The sequence below is a fragment of the Thunnus albacares genome, chromosome 14 (genome assembly GCF_914725855.1).
Source record: "Thunnus albacares chromosome 14, fThuAlb1.1, whole genome shotgun sequence".
Taxonomy (NCBI): domain Eukaryota; kingdom Metazoa; phylum Chordata; class Actinopteri; order Scombriformes; family Scombridae; genus Thunnus; species Thunnus albacares.
The window spans coordinates 8,213,271-8,232,907 of record NC_058119.1 but is presented as its reverse complement, the minus strand read 5'-3'; the positions used below and the strand labels follow the sequence as shown (position 1 = coordinate 8,232,907).

Here is a 19,637-nt window from a genome sequence, read left to right as displayed (position 1 = left end):
AATAATTACTGTCTCCCCAGGTCCTGTGTAAGCTGCCCTCTCTCTCTCCCACAGCGTTTTGCGGAGCTTTAGTGTCGGTCCATACAGGATCAAAGACGTTGCAGGCAGCATCTCTAGTAAAGGAACAGAGTTTGGCTTGGCATGTGTCCTATAGTCCCCTGTCTTCTGTTTGCTTGGCAGGGAGTTACTGATCTTTTATTGAGAGGAGGCTTCAGTCCAGCTACATTCTGAAGAAGCCAATCAGCAGGGGCATGCTTCAGTTCTGCTGAGATGGAAGCTGTATATGTCATGTTTTCCAATTCATTAATATCTGATTCATTTAGTGATTTGGGGTATATTATTTAAAAAATATAATATTGTGTAAAAGGTGGAGGATGATTCATATGGCTCTTAGAAAATTGAGGAATGGTCACTGATGTGGAAGTAAACCACCACTGGTGCTTCTTTCTAGGAGAGCATATCTATACTGTATGCTGTGCTGTGTACCATGCAGCTTTCTGTCTGAAAAGGTTGGTCCAAAATAAAATCCAGTGCTGCCCACTGTGGTTGCTGGACATGTGTGTTGTTGTCCAGTAAATATTGTTTGCTCGTTGTCTTGAATTTTTGTTCTCAAGACCATGGCTACTAATTTGCAAAGAAAGTGGAACATCAGCACCAGTGATTTCATATATAACCTGATCAAAGTGAACAGTTTACTCAGCATCTGTGCGCCATGCCAGTTTGATTATCATTTATACTTGCACTACATGCTCTGCAGTCCAAATGCCATCCCGTTCACATTGCACTCTTGTCATGTAAGTGAGGTTTGCTGAGTCAGGCTTTCAGAGATTCACGTCATGTTGGAGATGAGGAGATCAGGAGGGCGGGAAGGAAGACATTACTCAGCTCATCAGAGCAGCACTGTCCCTCCCTCCTCCTTGACAAAGCCAAATGTCTGCTAATCTGTCTGTGATCACTGTGCTAATGAGTGATGGCTTTTTCATGAGGACAGAGGGCGGACAGAAATCTGCCATTGATCTGCTGTGATAATCCAGATTTGGCTGCCGGCTGAGGCCCGCCACCCCCACTGAGAAGGGTGCCTCTGAGGTTAAGGCAAGTCAGACACTATTGCCATGTAATCAATAATATTAAGTGCGGTAAGCCTGGGGATACAGCCATGTGGGCAGGCAGACCTCTCTAGAGAGAGCACAGCAGGTCCAGATATTACTCTTCACTTTACACTGCCTTAATCACACATTACAGTCAGATAAGCTATAGGACCACAACTCATTAAATAGACCTGGATCTCAGCCACTTTAAGCCTTGCCCAGTGGGAGCTGTATGTGTTCCTAATAGTCATTCCGGAGGTCTTAAAATAGGCTGCCTTTAAATCTGGATTCAGGGCAGGATCTTGAGCATGTTGGCAAGTATTACAGGTGTAAACATTGGACTTGATTTAATGGACTCAAAATAGATTAAAATGCCTGCTGCATAAATGTGAGAAACTGATGATTCATTGATTAATAGTCACAGATGACTAATAACTGATGTAACAAAAACACAAAACCTGGAGTGCAGTCAATGGCTATCCTACCCTTTCATACAAATAGATAAGATATACTTTTTATTATTCTTTGGGTATGGATAAATAGGCGTCTTGGACCCACACTTAACATGACAAGACAACAAATACATAGCCCACTGAAGACATGTATTTGTTTTGCTGACATTTTACATCAGGACACAGGAGACAAAATTATCTCCCAAAGCTAAGCACAAAGATGAAAACATTTTGCAGTGACTTCAGCATACATATATAATTGGATAAGCCAAGTTGTGTGGTAAATCAAAACAGGAAGAGACAAGAGCCGATGTGGATAAAACCAAGAATAGAAAATAGGAGGAGAGAGATGACTAAAAAGAGTGAAAAACAAAGGAATACAGACAGAAAAAGACAAGCTAGGGGAGAGCGACAGACTGGTACGAGAAGTTGTTTGAGTTGAAGGGGGTAAGCTGAAGATGAGCAGTGACTCTGACAGAGTGAAGGAGGGGGTGAAGAAAGTGAGGAATTGATAGATAGTGACAGTATAGTCAGTGGAGTGGGACAGTGCCGCAGTGGGGACCAGCTTGCACGGAGGATCAGCCTGCTGCTTAGCCCTGTCCTACACAGTTTAATTGCCCCATGCATAACTGACTGACTGGAACATCTCAGGCTGTTCTAATGGTACTCCGTGCTTTTACACTAATTACTAACTTACCTCCACCTCTGCTTTCATTTGATTCATCTGCTATCTGCTTGGTGATATTCTTAAAAGTACAATCTGTGATCTAAATATCTAGCATGTCACCCCACTACCAAAATTCATTTCAGAATTGATTGACAAGTCTTTTCATTTATGGACTAACACTAGACAAAAGATAAATGTTAGTTTATATATACTGATGCTACAAAAGATTAGTTTACATCACTAAAGTTTGGTAATCAGTTAAACAGGTGTACCTGTCATCATTACTTGAGCAACAGACAAAATAGTATTCAGTTATATATTTGACTCTATCTAGGATTTATGTGGTTAAAAATGAAAAACTTGAATAGTCTGACAAATTTGCTGCAATTGTATTATGGTTCATACACATTTATTTATTTATTCTTAAAGAATTGGTTTTAATTTTTGAGTATGGAGTTTGGACCACACCCAGTGTTTCTCAGGTGCTAGGCAGAGTTTTGATTGCTACCCCCCACCTTCCCACTCTCCTTCCTTGTTATCTTGAAGTGATTGCAATGTGACATATGCCCCATAAACTGTACTTTGTAAACACAATAGTCTAAGTCAAACATGTAAAAGCAAAAGGAAACTAATTACTGCCCTGTTTTCAATCATGTTATTTCAAGTGGTACTGAAACATGACAATAGTGGCATAAACAATATGGTTTACTGAAGAGAAACACAGCAGACTGGCATACCAGGCATTTAGAGGGTCAGTTTACCAAAGTTACAAAGACAGTACTTTTCACCACTTATCCTTTAGGGTATCTTGCCATTCAGATATTTTCAGTGACCAAGACAATGGAGTTTGCGATGAATTTTGTTTGTTGTGCTCAAAATGTTGAAAAATGGTATTGCAGACTATTTGCTACTCTTAAACAGCCACTGAGGGGCTGCTGTTGTGAGTAGCGACGCAATAAATATCCAGATTTGTAGATGGTCAAAGTTCAGATTTATTTTACACTTGGTTACAGCTGACCAGTGCCGTTCAGGATAGCCAATAAAGTATGAGCACAAAATAATCAAACAAAATAAAGTCTGTGGCACTGCCTCTCACAGAAACCAGCAACACCCGAAACTGATCAACCTCGACCTTCCTAAATACAACTCTCAATGTACCAAAACCAAGAAGCGCCGTCTGGTGGTAAACAACACAAACACAATGGCTCCTACAGGCATTTTAGATAACTCAATAGCAAAGTCTTGTTTTCTGTAGATAATCTACACATCTGCTGTGGACCATGTTCACTACTGTACCTTTTAACCTTCCGTACATGATAGTTTCTAATGAAAACTGTTGACATCAAGCCATGTACTGTCTTCGTGGAAAGATATGTCACTGTTTGAGTTTTTCAAACTTCAGATTTTGGTGTGTTGTCACCACAAATTAAATTAAATCCATCTCAACTGGGGTGGTGGCAGAGTACTCTGCAGCTGTTATCTCAAAACCTGTGCAAAACAAAATTTATCTGCATGGCAAAATTACCCAGGGGTGAAGTTGGAAAATGACTGTTTGTAATTTGGGTGAACTGACCCTTAAAGTTAGGTCAACACTTTCCCTGCACAAAACGACTGGTCATCTGCTTTAAGATTACATTTGTGATTTGCAAGTGTGCAAAATGACAAAGACAGATTGAAAGAAAGACAAGAAACAATAAATTCACTTGAACTTAAATTATATCTGCTCAGTACAGTTGCTTTATGCTGTGTACAAATGATAAAAATGCATGAGGTATTATTAACACTAATACCTCACATTTGTAATTTGCTCAGAGCAGGGTCCCAAGCAATGGCCTACTTTGCTTATGCCTCAGGAATTTTATGAAAGGAGACTAGAGTAGACCAGGTTATACATACAAGCAGTAAAATAGATAGGTACAGCAGGTCACTGTGACCACCTGGTGCTTTAGTTATAGTACAGTGCATCTGTAACTTTGTGGGGGAGCTTTCCTAGTGAGAATGTTTAACATTGAATCCTCCTGCATCCTGGTGAGAGCAGAGAGCCGGATGCTGCTGCAGGAAGGCTGCTGCTTGTATTTTCCATGGCATCCACAGCGCTCTCCAACCCAATGAGTCTGTCTCAACCAGTATCCATCACTCATATTCACCCGTTCGTCCTCTCAGAATGTCCTTTAGCATTTGAATGAATAGTGAAGACACTGGATAAGGTTCGTGGGGGGGGGTAGTGGAGAGAGCGAGAGATCAATTGGCTGTATAGCGGGGGGGTGCATTCAAACAAAGTGAAGACCATGCATAAATCAACCACCTTCCTACATTATATACTAGAACAGGGAAATAACAATGGTGTAGTATAACAGATTTTTGGTACCACTATCAATTTTAAGGCATCAGATGGATGTCTGAAAATGATGGATTTCTCAAATTTTCTATTAGTTTGTGGGCATTTCTGTTTCTACTAAGAAAATCAACAGAGCATAGTCTGATTCTATTAGAAAAGCAGATGTACATCATGTAGAAATATTACAAAGAAAACAACTGTTTCAGTGAAATGTATGTTCATTCAGCAAACAGTTTTTCAGGACAGAAAAGAGACTAAAAGAGCTTGTCTGCTCTGTGTGCAATTTTTTTATTTTTAGGGTTGAGAGCTAGGAATGTACTTTATTGATTGTCTTCATCCAGACTGATCAACCCTAACCCAAGCTGGCTGTGTTGTAGTTACAGGATTTAATAAACTGTGTATGTCAGTATGTTTTGGTGTGGCTGTGGCTCAGGAGGTAGAGCGGGTCGTCCACTAATCGGAAGATCGACAGTTCGATCTCCAGCTCCTCCAGCTGAAGTGTCCTTGGCCAAGATACTGAACCCCAAATTGCTCCTGAAGGCTGTGCCTGTGTGTGTGTGTGTGTGTGTGTGTGTGTGTGTGTGTGTGTGTGTGTGTGTGTGTGTGTGTGTGTGTGAATGATTAGAAACTCCTGATGAGCAGGCCTTGCATGGCAGCCTCTGCCATCAATGTGTGTGTGAATGTTGGCATGTAGTGTAAAGCATTTTGAGTGGTTGGAAGACTAGAAAGGCACTATATAAATACAGCCCATTGACCATTACCACTTATGCTCCAGGGTGTCCAAGTCATGCTACCTCAGTTATGTTCATGTTACTAACAGTAGCATATTATTAATTATTATTAAAATTCAAATAATTTTTGAATTTTGAATTGTGACAACTTGTGGAAATGAGTAATCTGTTTAGGCTGTTTTCATCAGCTTTCTGAGCTACCCATAATACCCTTTACTTGAGGACCATAGATATATCGGAGAGGACAAAGAGGGAGGAGAGGGTATGAGTGGGGGGGGGGGGTTAAGCTCTTCAAGGCCCAGCAACAGAGACGAATGAGTATGTAATGTGGAGTAAAAAAAAAAAAACAGTAGCAGACATAACTGTGCAGGTTGTATTGTCACAGGAAGTGAAATGCAATAATGCTGAGGAAACAAGAATCCAAATGAAAACAAATGTGCCTATTCAAACTGACACACATGCACAGCTAATACAAGCACACACGTATACACACACACACACTCGCACACATATACAGTATATACAATAAGTAATGGCTGACTTTTCTATACCTTCGACTCTTTCTCACTCACCTGTAAATTTTAGCTACTTTGTCTGAATTGAATCCACCACATACTGTATATCTCTAACAGCACCACAGCAACAAGACAGCAAGCAACAGCACAAAACAGCATGTGTATTGTATTTTATTGCTTCTCACACAGATATCTGTACTTTATTTAGCTATTTTTGCCATCAGATACCTGAGGGACAAGCAGCACTGTCTGTGCGCACAAGTTTTTCCATGAGCCGTAGCACAGTGGACTTTGGGGAGAGGGAGAATTTAGAAAGATAACCCTTCAAAATTAAATTGTCACCATTTGAGTTTGGCCACCAGCGAGGCCTTGCTAGGACAAGTGATGACAGTATAAAGTGAGGGAACAAATGACAAGGAGTGGAAAAAGAAGCAGATGTGGAGCCTCCTAACAGGAAACCTCACGCAACAGTGGACCAATACATGATCTCCAGCTTGTCGGCTGTGCAGCAATTTACAGTTAATTGAAAGCATGTCTTTGCTGCTCTCCTGCCAGCAACATCGACAATAAACGCCCACAAGCAAACTTCCTGAACCATGAATACAGAATAAGAATCTCATTTATGACATCCACATATTAAGTGTGATTATTTGTCATGAATTTTGACCATACAGTTTGTTCAGTGAAGCTGCGCTATGTGCATATTGAAAATATCATTTATACTTGTTTTCCTTTTTGCATTGCATTGCAGAAAATTACTAGTGTAGTGTCTTGATTATGGCTATTAAACACTGTGTACTGTAAATGAGCTGCTGCTGTGAATTTGCCTTCATCAATACCCCACCCGTCAAGGACACACACACACAAGAAAACACCTGCTTGAAGCACGCAGAGTAGCAAATACTTTTTCTGTCCCCTAATTATACTGATCATCACATGTCCTACTCAGTTATACGGTAATCACATAACATAAAGAAGCTGAAATGTCTGTGGCCATTATGTGGCTAGACTATGGGTAATCAGCTAACCAAATAATTGTGACTGTATTCTGTGTTTGTGCGTCTCATCAGGTGCAGGTGATGTCGTGGAGTGTGAGTTTAGGTGGCAGGATGACATTTGCCAAGCTCCTCCTTCCCTTCCTAATTCTCCACTCTTTCTGTGAAGGTGAGTCATACTGACCATAAAGAATAAATGTGTGTAAGTCTGGAAAGACCAGACTTTTATTTTATGAGTGCTGATTGTGAGGGAAATGCATTACTTCTGCTTAAGTCATACAATGACCATAAATTGTACAGTGCAAATTTTACAATCTAATGTATGCTAGTGTATCTTCTCAGTGGCTGAAATTAGAGGACAGTGTGTACTGGGCAGCTATATTTTGTTAATATGGGCAACAGTGGAATTTTTAAGCTGAATTATTAAGAAGGAGAATGTTCAGCCAGTAAGACTACCTTAAATAAAGGAATAATGTTTTAAAAAATATCATCAATAGTATCAACATTTAACTACAAATCAACATTTGACAGTCAAATAGAGGATTATGAATAAATATGTTTTTCTAATATTTTTATCAAATGCTTGGTAAAATATGAATACTTCCTGAAATGCAGCAGAATTAAAGAGTTTTTTATTACCTCTCCCACTTTCCTCTCTGTTCTTCATTATCATTTGCTTGAAAGGATTTTCTGTTACCTCTACGCATCAGGCTTTCTCTTACCTTTTTTTTGACTCATACAGCTTTTCCTTTCAGCTGTTTTATTTTTTAAAGTTTTAAGTAATTTTACATCATGCTTAGACATGACATCGATTTCCATTGCTATGTGGATGACACCCAACTGTATGTCCTGTTAAAGCCTGGTACCACTGATGTTTCTTGTATTATGTCCTGCCTTGCTGAAATTAAAACTAGCAGCTAGTGTTAAGCAGCTAGTCTCTCCTTATCTGGGTGCCTTATCTAATAATGTTTGAAATGAGGCCTGCAACCTAGGTGTTACTTGAGTTGTCTTTGATGCTCAGGTGACCAGAGTATTGCATTCCTGCTTTGCCCAACTGAGACAGCTCACCAAGATCAGTTCTTTCCTTTCCTCTGCAGATTTAGAAAAGGTCATTCATGCTTTTATCTCTTCCAGACTTTACTGTTACAATGCACTTTATTCTGGTATCAGCAGGCGAAACATCCAAAGACTGCAGTTGATACAAAATGCTGCTGCCAGGCTTGGTGTGGACAGCCTTTTAGAACGATTTTTAAAACTATATATTTATAGTTATCGTTATAGTTATTGTTCCTGGTGTGGACGGCCCTTAACTCTCTATGAGCCTGATCGCTGCCTGAGATCCTCCAGCAGGGCCCTTCTAATGGTTCCGAAATCCCGACCTGTCACTAAAGGTGACTGGGCCTTTGCTGTTCCGGCCCCTCAGCTGTGGAGCTCCCTGCCTGGAGATCTCAGGCAGGAAAACTCAGCGACCTCTTTTAAATCTCTTCTTAAGACTTATGGCTTTTTCATAACTGATAGTATTTGCTGTAACTATTTAAATGATTTTATCTTGTTTTTACCTCAGTAAACATATAATATCTTTGGATCTCATTTACTTTTATCATCTGTTTTTATTGTAAAGCACTAACTTTGTTTTTGAAAGGTGCTATATAAATAAAGTTATTATTCTTATTATTATTTTGCATGGTCTATTTTTTCACATTTTATCTCTGTCAGTCCTTCACTCTTACTCTCCTCTTCCTTTTCTCCCATCTCGTCTGTCTTCCTTAATGTCTCACATTGTTCAGCCGAGAACTTCATCAAAATATTTTCTCTCCTCGCTGAGCGTGTCTCTGTGAGTGTCTGAGAGAGACAGTTGTAGTGAGGGAGAGCCTCGATGTTGCGGAAAGTCACGGTAACTGTCTCACAGTGACAGACAGGAGACACCTCCAATCACACACAGCACTGAAGCAGCAGGGAAAGTTATTAAGTGAATGCCACAACCTCTTTCCATCAAGCACAATGAGTTTATCAAGGCATTTTTTATATCTCTGGAGTCCCTCAGTCTCTCGCCTCTCACTCTTACCTCACACCTCACTTGCGTTTGCTTTCTGTGTTACATCTCCCTTCCTCTCCCTTCCTCCCTCCCCTTGCTTTCTCTAACTAACCCATTAGCACACTGACCCTGTGCTCCTCTTGAGCATTACCTCCCTGATCCAGAAAATTGGATTGATGATCATTGTTGTGATTATATTGTGGCTGTAATCAATCTGCATTTCTCTATCCAAGCCTGATGCACTGCCTCCCAGTAATTAAGTCACAGGTGTGGACAGGAGCTTGTTAACCCACTTCGCCACCACCCCCCATCCTGTGAAGCACACTCCATGTTCTTGGCACTTACAAGAGCCACACTGGCAAGCCAATCATGAGCATCTTCTTCCGCACAGGCAGGCACATGACTGAACAAAAAGCTCCCTCTTTCAAAGCACTGAATCACTATATCAAGTACTTGCACTTCAAACAGACTGCCCTCCCCTTCTCTCGCTTCACTGTCTCTCTGGTCTGCCGCCCAGCTCAGCTGATCAAAGACCATCAGCTTTGTTCCCTGATCTTCTCAACAAAACAGCTTGTATTGCATTGCGTTCTGACACCGTGGAGGCCCCAAACTCGGCAGACTATTAACCCTTTAAGAGGCACTCAAAAGTGTGTTATTCTATTGGAAACAAGGTATTCTATTTCATTAATTTTAACTCAAGACCATGATCACCTGCTATGGAGCACAAAGACCATACAATAATAACAAAACAATTGCACATGGCATGGCTAAAGTGCTATAAATGCTGCTTAAACCAATGAAGGACATTCTTCAAAAAGGCACCTAATTTACAAATAACTTTTGGCTTATCTGATTGTAATAACAAAATTAATTTAAACATTGATGGACTGTTTAAATAATACTTTGGCAAGTACCTTTCTCTATAATTCATCACGCTTATTCCCTCTGCATATAAATCAATGAGGTACTTGCTATTTTTTAATTTAATATATATACAGTACTATGTACATACTTAATTTGCTATAATTGAATACACTCATGCTTCAAACACATGCAGGCTATAACATTGTTTATATCCATTTTTTAGAGCATTTAAGTTTAAAGCTATAATTTGTAAAGTTAGCTTTTCACAAAAACAACCCCTAAGTATTCATTTTCATTCTGACAGCCATCCACTGTTAAAAACTGACCAGTGTTGGAATTGTTGGAGGCATAAATTACTCTACCTACAGACAGACCATGTAAACATTTTATTCAAGTGAAAGCATGGAAATAATAATCAAAACTGACAGCAGTATTATGCTCTGTGTGTAATTGATGTTCTATGCTTACACTGCTTTATATTGCTGCTAAGTGTTTTTGAGTGTGGTTATCTGTAAAACCTTCTACATATCCGTGGTGTCCATGGAATGAATTCTATTGGCTTTGATGATCCACTGACTTTTCATCTAGCGCCACCAACAGGTCAGAGTTTTCACTTTATTTCGTGAAATATCTCTACATGTACTTGACTGATTGCGACAAAATTCCATACAACATTCATCGTTCTTAGAAGATCCAAATGACTTTGGAGATTCCCTGACTTTTCCTCTAGTGCCACCATCTGGTTGTCATTTGTTGTTTTAAACGTGGTCTGGGATTTCTTATTTTGAAGCGGTTGAAGCGGCTCCGATGCGGAAGGATTGATCATAGACGCAGGGATGAAACAAAAACACAAGGCAATTAAGACGTGGGGAAATATGACGTGGCCCTAGCTAGGGCTGAAGCAGTCTGTTGCCACACCGTAGTGGCGGCAGGATGGAATCATCAGTGTGCCAGTGCAGTGGATAAATTTTTCTGAGTGTCACAACCCTTGCGAAATGACTTGTCTGAATATCAGAATTAAATCCATTTGGTCCGATCATATTTCAAAAGCCTCGAAGAGCCGCATGATTGAATTGTTTTATCCCCCTTCAAGTTAGCCGGAGGGCTAACCCGGAAGTAGCCGACTCGGTCAGCGAAAGTCACCAGTACGCATGCTCTATGGGCCGCACAATGCGGAAGATCTGGGTACTTTCATACCAGGAAGTCGATTTTTTTTTTGCTTCATGCGCCACTGAGCAACTTTCACAGGAATGAATGGGGCCCCGCCCCCGACGCTGTATCCAGTTCTCTTTATGGGCGGGATGTAAGCGTTTGCGATGCCAGCGGGTTGTAGGTCACATGAGAACTGAGACGAACGGGAGAGAAAGGGGTTAGACACGCCTATATAGGTATGCACGGATGGTTGAATTGGTGAGGCGCAGGTGATGTTAGGTGTGAGATGTGAGGTGAATTTAGTGGGAGAGAGGGGCATGGTCTTGTTCCTGAACCTTTGTTATAATAATAACTCCATTTAAACAATGGGAATACTTTCATCAGTGTTTCTCAATAAAACACAAATTTACAGGCTGCACTACCTGTGTATGTTCACCCAATCTGAACAGCTGACAGTAGTGGTAGTAGATGTGGCTGCCAAAAGGCCAAGACTACTGGTACCAACAAAGGAAGGTGTTACCCAGCTAACATTAACTACAGTCAGCGAAATTCATCTATCCTAATGTAATCTCCTGGCTGCACTCACCTACAGTTCCCATTGACGTTGCTTCAGAGGCTGTGATAGCAAATCTGTTGGGAGAAAAAGGATGCTTTGCACTGCATGCTGGAATAGGGTGGGAGGGCTGAAAATAACAGGATGATGTCAAACTCTCTTTATGAATGTCTGCCACTATACTTTAGTGTTGACATTTCTTGCTTTGAAAAATCTAATCAAGCAAAGCAGCCATGGTCTCCTGAAAGCATCAGTACCAGTCCTCAGATGTCATACACTGTCTTAAACTGAATATATTTGCTCCAGCCATTCATACAGTGTCATATGCTGAATATATTTGTTACAGCCGCTTATATACTGTCACACACTGAATATATTTGTTCCAGCCCTTTTTTTGGAGGGAGGGGCCATGCTTTGTTTGGGAAGCAGTGTGAAAACAGACTGTATGAGTTAAACAGTATAACAAGTGTGGGTGCACGGGCATCACAGCAATTAGACAACAATGTAATTCAGTTTAAGTACTTGCTTTTGTGTTTTTGCACCTATACTTCCTAAAGATCACTTGGCCAATGCTGCTTAATTACATCTAATAATCTAATCATGATCTACTCTATCTATTTAAAATAAACTACTGTTGCTGCTTCTGAAAATGTTAAATTCATTACTTCCTGTGCAAAGTTGTGAAAGAACTACCAGACACCAAGAGCAACATTTGTGAAAACTTTTAATATCAGGATAAAGTTTGAATCACTAATTTAGTATCATAAAAGCAGTATAACGTACATTATATATGAAAACAATTTATGGCTTTAACAGCATAAACACAAATCACAATACTGTAAATAATTTCAGGACACAATGTGAATTACTGTTCCTTTTCTCTGCATCACAGCCTCCAACCAGCCACCGCGCTTCCTGAACTACTTCTTCTCAACCTACCTTCTCATCTATGAAGATATGCCCGTTGGTAAGTCTCTGCCGATTGTCAATATGCTTTATTTGATGTATCTACATTGTCTAAAGAAAGTAAAGTAAAGCTATCTTTTTGAATGGCTTTGCAAACTTGTTTACTGCACAGAAATGAGAGAGAGAAAACAACAAGTAAAGAGAGATGTCATAATAGACACTAACAATGATAGCAATGGATGTCCTGGGTGCACATTTTTTTCTGAATGTGTTTCTATGTGTGTAGTGTGTTTGTCTGTGTGGGATGAGAAGGAAACTCCAGAGTCTGATCGGCTGAGTGATTCTTACAGTCTATCTGATATATAACTTGCACAAAAGCCAAAGAAATCTGGATACTTTGGATATTTCGCATCCTGGTGTTGATGTCTGGATGAAAGAATTTGTCCAGATCTGATATCTCCATGTTATTATAAGCTTGCTTACTGTATCAAACTGAGGGGGTGTGTTTGCCTGCATGACAAACAGTCATGCCGTAATCAAAACTGTACTGAACACCCGCTGTGTTACACATGGCTCTGCACACAACTGTGCAGCATCTCGCAAACACCTCGTCCTGGTTGCTGAACCATACCCCTTGCTGGTGAGAGGAGGGGGTATTGCCTCAGATCAAATATCCATGCTGTGTTTGGATGTGTTCCCTCATCTTTCTGCTAAATAATCATATGCTCCTGCCTGCCATACAGAGATGAAGCTACTCGCTCCGAGGCCATGAGCTGAAGTCACTGATCTGCTGCCTAGACAAGACCAGATAGTGTTGTGAGTGTGTGCACATGCATACAGACCAGGTTTAACTGAAGAAAGTCTGCTTTGCTCATCTTCTTTATATAGTTTCAATGGTGCTATTGTGCACGTGTCAGTCAAGTGGTTACTGGCTCTTGGTGTCACCTCACACAACCTACTCACATGCACCCTTCGCTAATACATCAACACCAAGACTTGGTCAGACAACCTCCATGGTAACTGAATGCCACCAATCAGGGTGGCTGTGGAAACCTGATCACTATGCACAAGTCATGCCGTTTGGCTTCCAGTGAGTTAGACAGGTGCTCATTTATGTTCATCAAATTTGTGGTAAAGTAATGGCATAATGAAGTATTGAATATGATTAAACCGCCTCTATTGTGCCCTGAAAGCCTAATTTAACAATTCTTTATTCTTTACGCAGTCTCTGAACCTTGAGATGAAAAAATATGTATTTTTAATCTGCCCTTTATTCAAATCAAGAGTAAGAGCGATGTCAGCATTGAAATCGCTGCAAGCCTATTCTATTAAACCAGTGTGCTGGATGATAAGTAATCTCGAGTTTGTGTGTGAGGAAACGTGGACGTTTGGGGTGAAAAGGATCTTATACTATTCTTTACCATGTCACATACTCTACACACATAACACACAAACATTTTACTCAGTTGTTTGTATGTTTGTGAGTGCTTTTGTGTTTGTGTGTGTGTGCTGGAGGGCCTCCTGGATGAGGACATCTGCTGAGCTAATAAACAATAATCTTGACAAATTGTCACTGTCAGATCACTCAGCCCGCCCTCATAATCACACCACTGAAGAAGCCATTACAAGCCGGGCCAGGGACATGACTGACAGCTCTTTGGACCACTGGAAGGCATTGCTGGACCAAAGCCCAGCTGCCCAAGGAGAGGACACAGTGATTCATGGCCAGAGGGCAACCTGGACAGAGTGGTTAGGGAAATTAGCAACGCCACCCACCAACACATCCATGCCCTTCACTGGTACACCAGCGGACTTAATGAAGAGATGGACCTCTGCCAGAGACTACTTAGTTCTGTTGGACAAAGATGCCAAACTAGACAACTATGAAAGCAATAGTGTTTGGGGTCATGATGATGATGATGTACTGTCAGCAGGTAACTGTCACCTTTCCTGGATACAGTACAAAACATGCTATTAAGATGACGATGATGGAGATGATGCGGAAGGCGATGGTGACTGGGATGGTGATGAGAATGGAGACATGGCTGGTATATTTTGAACCTTCATGACCCTGAGAAAAAATGTCAAAGAAGAAAAAATTATAGGTTGTCTATGCCTGTGACATGTAACTCACATACAGCAACTCTGAGGATGGTATGGATAAGCGAACACTCCATGACTCAGACACGGAGTGTTGACAGACTGGCAGAGTGTAAAGGTCATGTGATAAAAAAAAAACAAACTTCTAGAAAATCAATCCAATATAAAGGATTTTAATTCCAAGCCACTGACACCCTCAGAAATGATGAAAAGCCAGACATCTCCAAATTGCCCTGTCAATCACTGCAACCAACAAAAATGACAACAAATAAATAAGAGGGAGAATAATAGATCCAGGAGGAATTGGACTCGACCATATCTGGTGTTCATACCATAACCCCCAACTGCCCTCGACAGCAGTGGGACAACACATATATGTACGTGGGTGAGACTGAACCCAAGAGGAAACTATGATCCCCATTGGAATAAATGGTGCCTGTGATGTGTGATCAGGCTGCTTTAGTGGTCTGCTGTACGCTGCTTACAATGATTCAATGATGCCTCAGATGATTTTGTTGTATATTTACAAAAATAACTCCCTATATGGTGTTGAAACAAAATTCTTAATCTATTCATATTTATTTTCTGCATGTCTGTGTGTATTATATGTGTATGTATGTTATGTTAGTCTGTTTGTTGTGAGTATACAATAAATACATATGTTTGTGTTTCATGCATTTTTGTCACATCCAGGCAGAGGAATCATTCACTCTTAGGGGGGGCAGCTAAACAGAGAGGCTGATGTTTAAATGCAGTGGCAGATAACAGTGTGTGTTGTGTCAGGAAATGGGATGTGTAATTAGACTGAGAGAACACTTTGATTAAATGCTCTCATCTCCTAATCCACTTTACCCTGATTCTGCAGATTAAGCTCTCTACTGAGTAATTAACTTGTGGAAAGAACACAACATTTGTACAAAATAAGAAACTTCCACACTCTGCTGGGATGGTTTGTGCATGTCTTGTAGTTTATGCCAATTGAGCATAAGGCTTCGCTGTCTGATTAGATTTAAGTTTGGTTTAGGCTAAGGCTATTAAAACATGTGTTCATTTATACATTCAAATTCATTTCTTTTTACTGAGGAAGTAAGAAGTTGACAATAGAACAGGAGAGAAGCTTTTGACAATATTCAATATATAAATGAATAAAGTGAATCAAAGGTCTCTTTTTCAAATAACCATTTAAGTCATTGTAAGACAATCTACTCACTTGTCCCTATATCATTAAACAAAAGATAACACACTGGACAAATTGGATTTCTAAAGAATAGAGGCAGAATACCGGCTCTTATTTGAGCACAAATAGACCTTTTTCTTAAATATTATTTTTTTTATATCTTTCTTCTCTTTTAAAGCCAGCAGGGTAATGTGGCTCTAAAGATGGGCTCACTAGCCAACCACACAGGTTAGTTTAGTTATACTACACTTTAGTTCTGTGCATCAAAGTTGTAGTACCTTAGCATTTCTTATGCACTCTCCTTTTTCTCTTTCTCACTCAAACCCCTCTAACTTTTTCACTCTCTTGTTCTTTTTCACTCAATCTCCTCTGCTCCCTCACATTCTTCTATTGCCACGGTAAATACCTTGCACTTTTAATTAGCTCTGTGGCATTCCTAATTCAATAATAATTAAGGAGCAGGAAGTAGCCCCAAGGAACGACTTATTAAAGCCTTCCCCTAAACGTGTTGATAATGTCTGTGTACTCTCTCCCCAGCCAATTCCCGGCTGTCAACTGCCTAGCGCGTTCTACATTAACTACGGCTTGTCAACACTCTCCTACGGACACTGTCTCTCTGTCTTTTCCTCAGCTTTCTAATTCAGTATTGGCTATGTTAGTTTTCCTGCACTGATAAACAAAGCAGTATCATAACTATTGCTAGCTATTGTAGATGGTGTTCTGATTTGAATACTGCTTTATTTTGATTGGACCAATGCTTTCTTTTTTTAAATTATACATATGTATTTAATATACATACATTTACAAATACACAACCACACACACATGACAAAACAAGACCAAGAAAAACAAAACAAAAAAAAAACTAAATAAACTAAATTTTAACAGGATAACTTTGGTACCTCTAGAAGCGATACTTCTAGATCTTTCTCTCACTGTGACTTAATGGTTGTACAACAGTTATAAGTGATGTGGAATAATAATTTATACATTTTAATAACTATTTCTTTACCATTTTTTAATGTGATTTTAAGCTGTATATACTGAAAAAAAATTGGAGTCGTTTAATTTGTGTTGCCTTTTCAGTTCATTGAAATCAACAGTATTTCCATCAGCTATCAATTGGCTCAGTGTAATAATATTATTTTGCTGCCATATGTTTTTGACAATAGGTTTCTCTCCAGCAGTTAATAAGGGGTTCATCCAAATTGGACATGAGGGCAGGGATAGGCCAGAAATACTAAGATGTCTGTGAAGTTCTTTAGCTACCTCACATGAATGGAGGATCAAGGGATTATCAATATTTTATAAAATTTTGGGTAATACCAGAAGGATGCTGGAGACATATACTTATTACTTTCAGTTAAGATTTTTTGTTCTAACCACCTCTAACTACTTTCTTCAACATGTTTCTTGTGTATGCCCATGATAGTTCATATCTGCCACTATAAGATAGATAATATGAATAAACATCAGGTATACCTAAGCCACCCATGTTCCTAGAGATGGTAAGTTTTTTTCAGACTTATTTTAGGTTTTCTATCTTTCCACAAAATCATAATAAATAATTTATTTATTTCCTTAAACCACTGCTGTGGAAACTTGAGAGGAATTGCAGAGATGAGGAAAGATAATCTCGGGAGTATGTTCGTTTTAATTACTTCTGCTCTCCTCTGCAATGATAAAGGCATTGTTGTCCATCTCTTAAGATCTTGCTTTTTAGTTCTCAAAAGCTTAGGTCCATTCAACTCATAGATCGTTTCAACCGGAGATCTAATTATGATACCAAGATATTTCATCCCCTGTGTCTTCCATACAATGAGAGTAGAAGCTAAATCTGCTGGGGATGTAAGATGGTTCAGCGAATGGCCTCACTCTCACACCAGTTAACCTTGTAACCAGAGTACTGGCTGAAATCATCAGTGAGCTTCAAAAGGTGTGGGACTGAGTCACCTGGCTGGCATAATGTTAAAAATTGTTGTCAGCATAGTTTTAAAATCATACCCAAAAAGGCTGATACCAGTTATGTTTAGATTGGCTCAAGTGCTAGTGTGAAAATAACTGAGGGAGCTGGACAACCATGCCTGGTAGACCAGAAAAGCTGAAAGGGGGTTAATATCATACCATTGATTTTGACACATGCAGTTGGTTCATGATAAAGTGCCTTAATCCAATGTAGACATGAAAAAGTCTCCTCTTGTGATTGGAGGCAAGATGGCCAGCAATGAAACCCACTTGATCTATTCGAATTAATGAAGGAACCACTTTTTCAACGTGCATTGTAAGCATCTTTGCAAATGCCTTGTAATCATTATTCAGCAAACTGAGAGGACAGAAGTTATTCATCTTTAAGTGGTCTTTACCTGGTTTTGGTGACACAGAAATCACAGCTGGGCGCATGTTGCTGGGCGTTGATTGATTAGCAATATCATTATACAATAGATTTAGAAAGGGAGACAGTGTGTCCTGGAAACATTTACAGAATTCAATAGTAAAGCCATCCTCCCCTGGTGCTTTACCAGCAGTGAGCGCTTTAATTGCAGACTTAATCTCTGTCTCAAAGACGCCCTTTCAGAAATATTCCTTATCAGTGTTCTTCAACTCAGGCAAAGACAAAGTATTGGAAAAATTCATTGGCTTCCTTTAAATTAAACTTACATTCTGACTCACATAATTTTGAATAATAATCTCAAGAATGCTGCTTGCCCATAATTAGGAGCATATACAGATGGGCGACAAATTAAAGGAAAAACCTGAATAAATGAGTGGAGAAACATAATGAATGCAGATGCTTCCACACAGGTGCACTGCATGGTACAATTTAGCAATTAACATCCAGTCATGTTCTGTGGCATGTATAAACATGCTGAGCAGGCCCAGTTGATTCTGAATTTGTATCAAGATGGCAAGAGGAAAAGATCTAAGTGACTTTGAAAAAAGGATCATAGTTGGGACTCAGATGGCAGGAGCTTCATTCACAAAGACTGCTCAGCTGGCTAGTGTTTGAATAGGAACAGTGACTTAAGTGACATCTGCATTTAGATCAATGGCAAAGACATCAATAAATAGGGTTGGAAATTGTGGTTGACAACGCACATTTGATGACCGTGATGCTTGTGCATTAGTGCGATATGTAAGGAAAAACAAAAGAGCAACTCTTCCTCAGGTGACTGAGAATGTCAATGCAGGACGTGAGCAGACTGTGTCAGCAAGAACAGTCCGTTGACAATTACATAGAGATGGATGTTAAAGTAGAGACATAGAGACAGCACATAAAGTGTCAGTGAGCCTCGTGGGATAGAGAAGACCATAGAGGAGACCAGCTCTGCAGAGCTTCACCCTTATATCGGCATACTCTGTACACCTGTGCTGGATTACCACTGGGAGATCCTGGTATTGGAGCTATGCCTCCTGATAGAGAAGCCTTCATCTATCAATTCTCTGATGGCAAAACTTATGTTTGTTATGATACTAATGAACAAATTCTTAATTGACCCTTCAACAGCAAAAATGTGACTGCCTTGTGGATAAAGTACAAAGGTTTGCTTTAGTGTTGCTATTGCTATTTTTTATTGTTTGTTTCGAAAATTCGAAATTCACAGTCCTGTTGCTTTTTAACCCTTTGTTCTTTACGTTAAGGGTTGCTTTTGTTCTCTAGTTTCAGGTATTTCAAGATTTTGAGGGAACATACAGTGTTTTTCACCAGTGAAAAACACCTTGGAATGAGGCATTACTGCTTTTATACAGTATGTAATGTTAAAGATTACAGGAATAAGTGGATGCTGCTTTGATGCTTAGGGTTTTTTCCTGCTCAAGTGGTTTTTGTGTTTAGTGTTGGGAAATCCATATTTGACTTCCCGTTGGTGACACTTGGCTGGAGATAAGAGGGCTCAGATCTGTTTTTTTCTGCCCCTGATCAAATGATTGCCCAGACCATTACCTGGTTGGAGAGAAAGGCCTCTTTACCTGGCTGCCTCTCTCTGTGTAAATCACTGACTGAATAGCTGATTTCCACAGGACTGTGGTGGAGACTCAGACATGGGCATGCTTTAGGTCTGGTCTGC

The 19,637-nt window shown here is 39.9% G+C and overlaps 1 protein-coding gene across 9 annotated transcripts in view; it reads left to right on the top strand.

The window, feature by feature from the left end:
- cdh23 (cadherin-related 23) overlaps positions 1 to 19,637 on the top strand; it is a 186,107-nt gene that overhangs the window by 17,058 nt on the left and 149,412 nt on the right. For all 9 annotated transcript variants that reach the window (XM_044373469.1, XM_044373468.1, XM_044373471.1 and 6 more), the window contains 2 exons: positions 6,862 to 6,955; positions 12,283 to 12,357. In XM_044373469.1, the coding sequence (XP_044229404.1) occupies positions 6,871 to 6,955; positions 12,283 to 12,357 (160 nt within the window). In that variant the 5' untranslated portion in view covers positions 6,862 to 6,870. The remainder of the gene's footprint in view (positions 1 to 6,861; positions 6,956 to 12,282; positions 12,358 to 19,637) is intronic.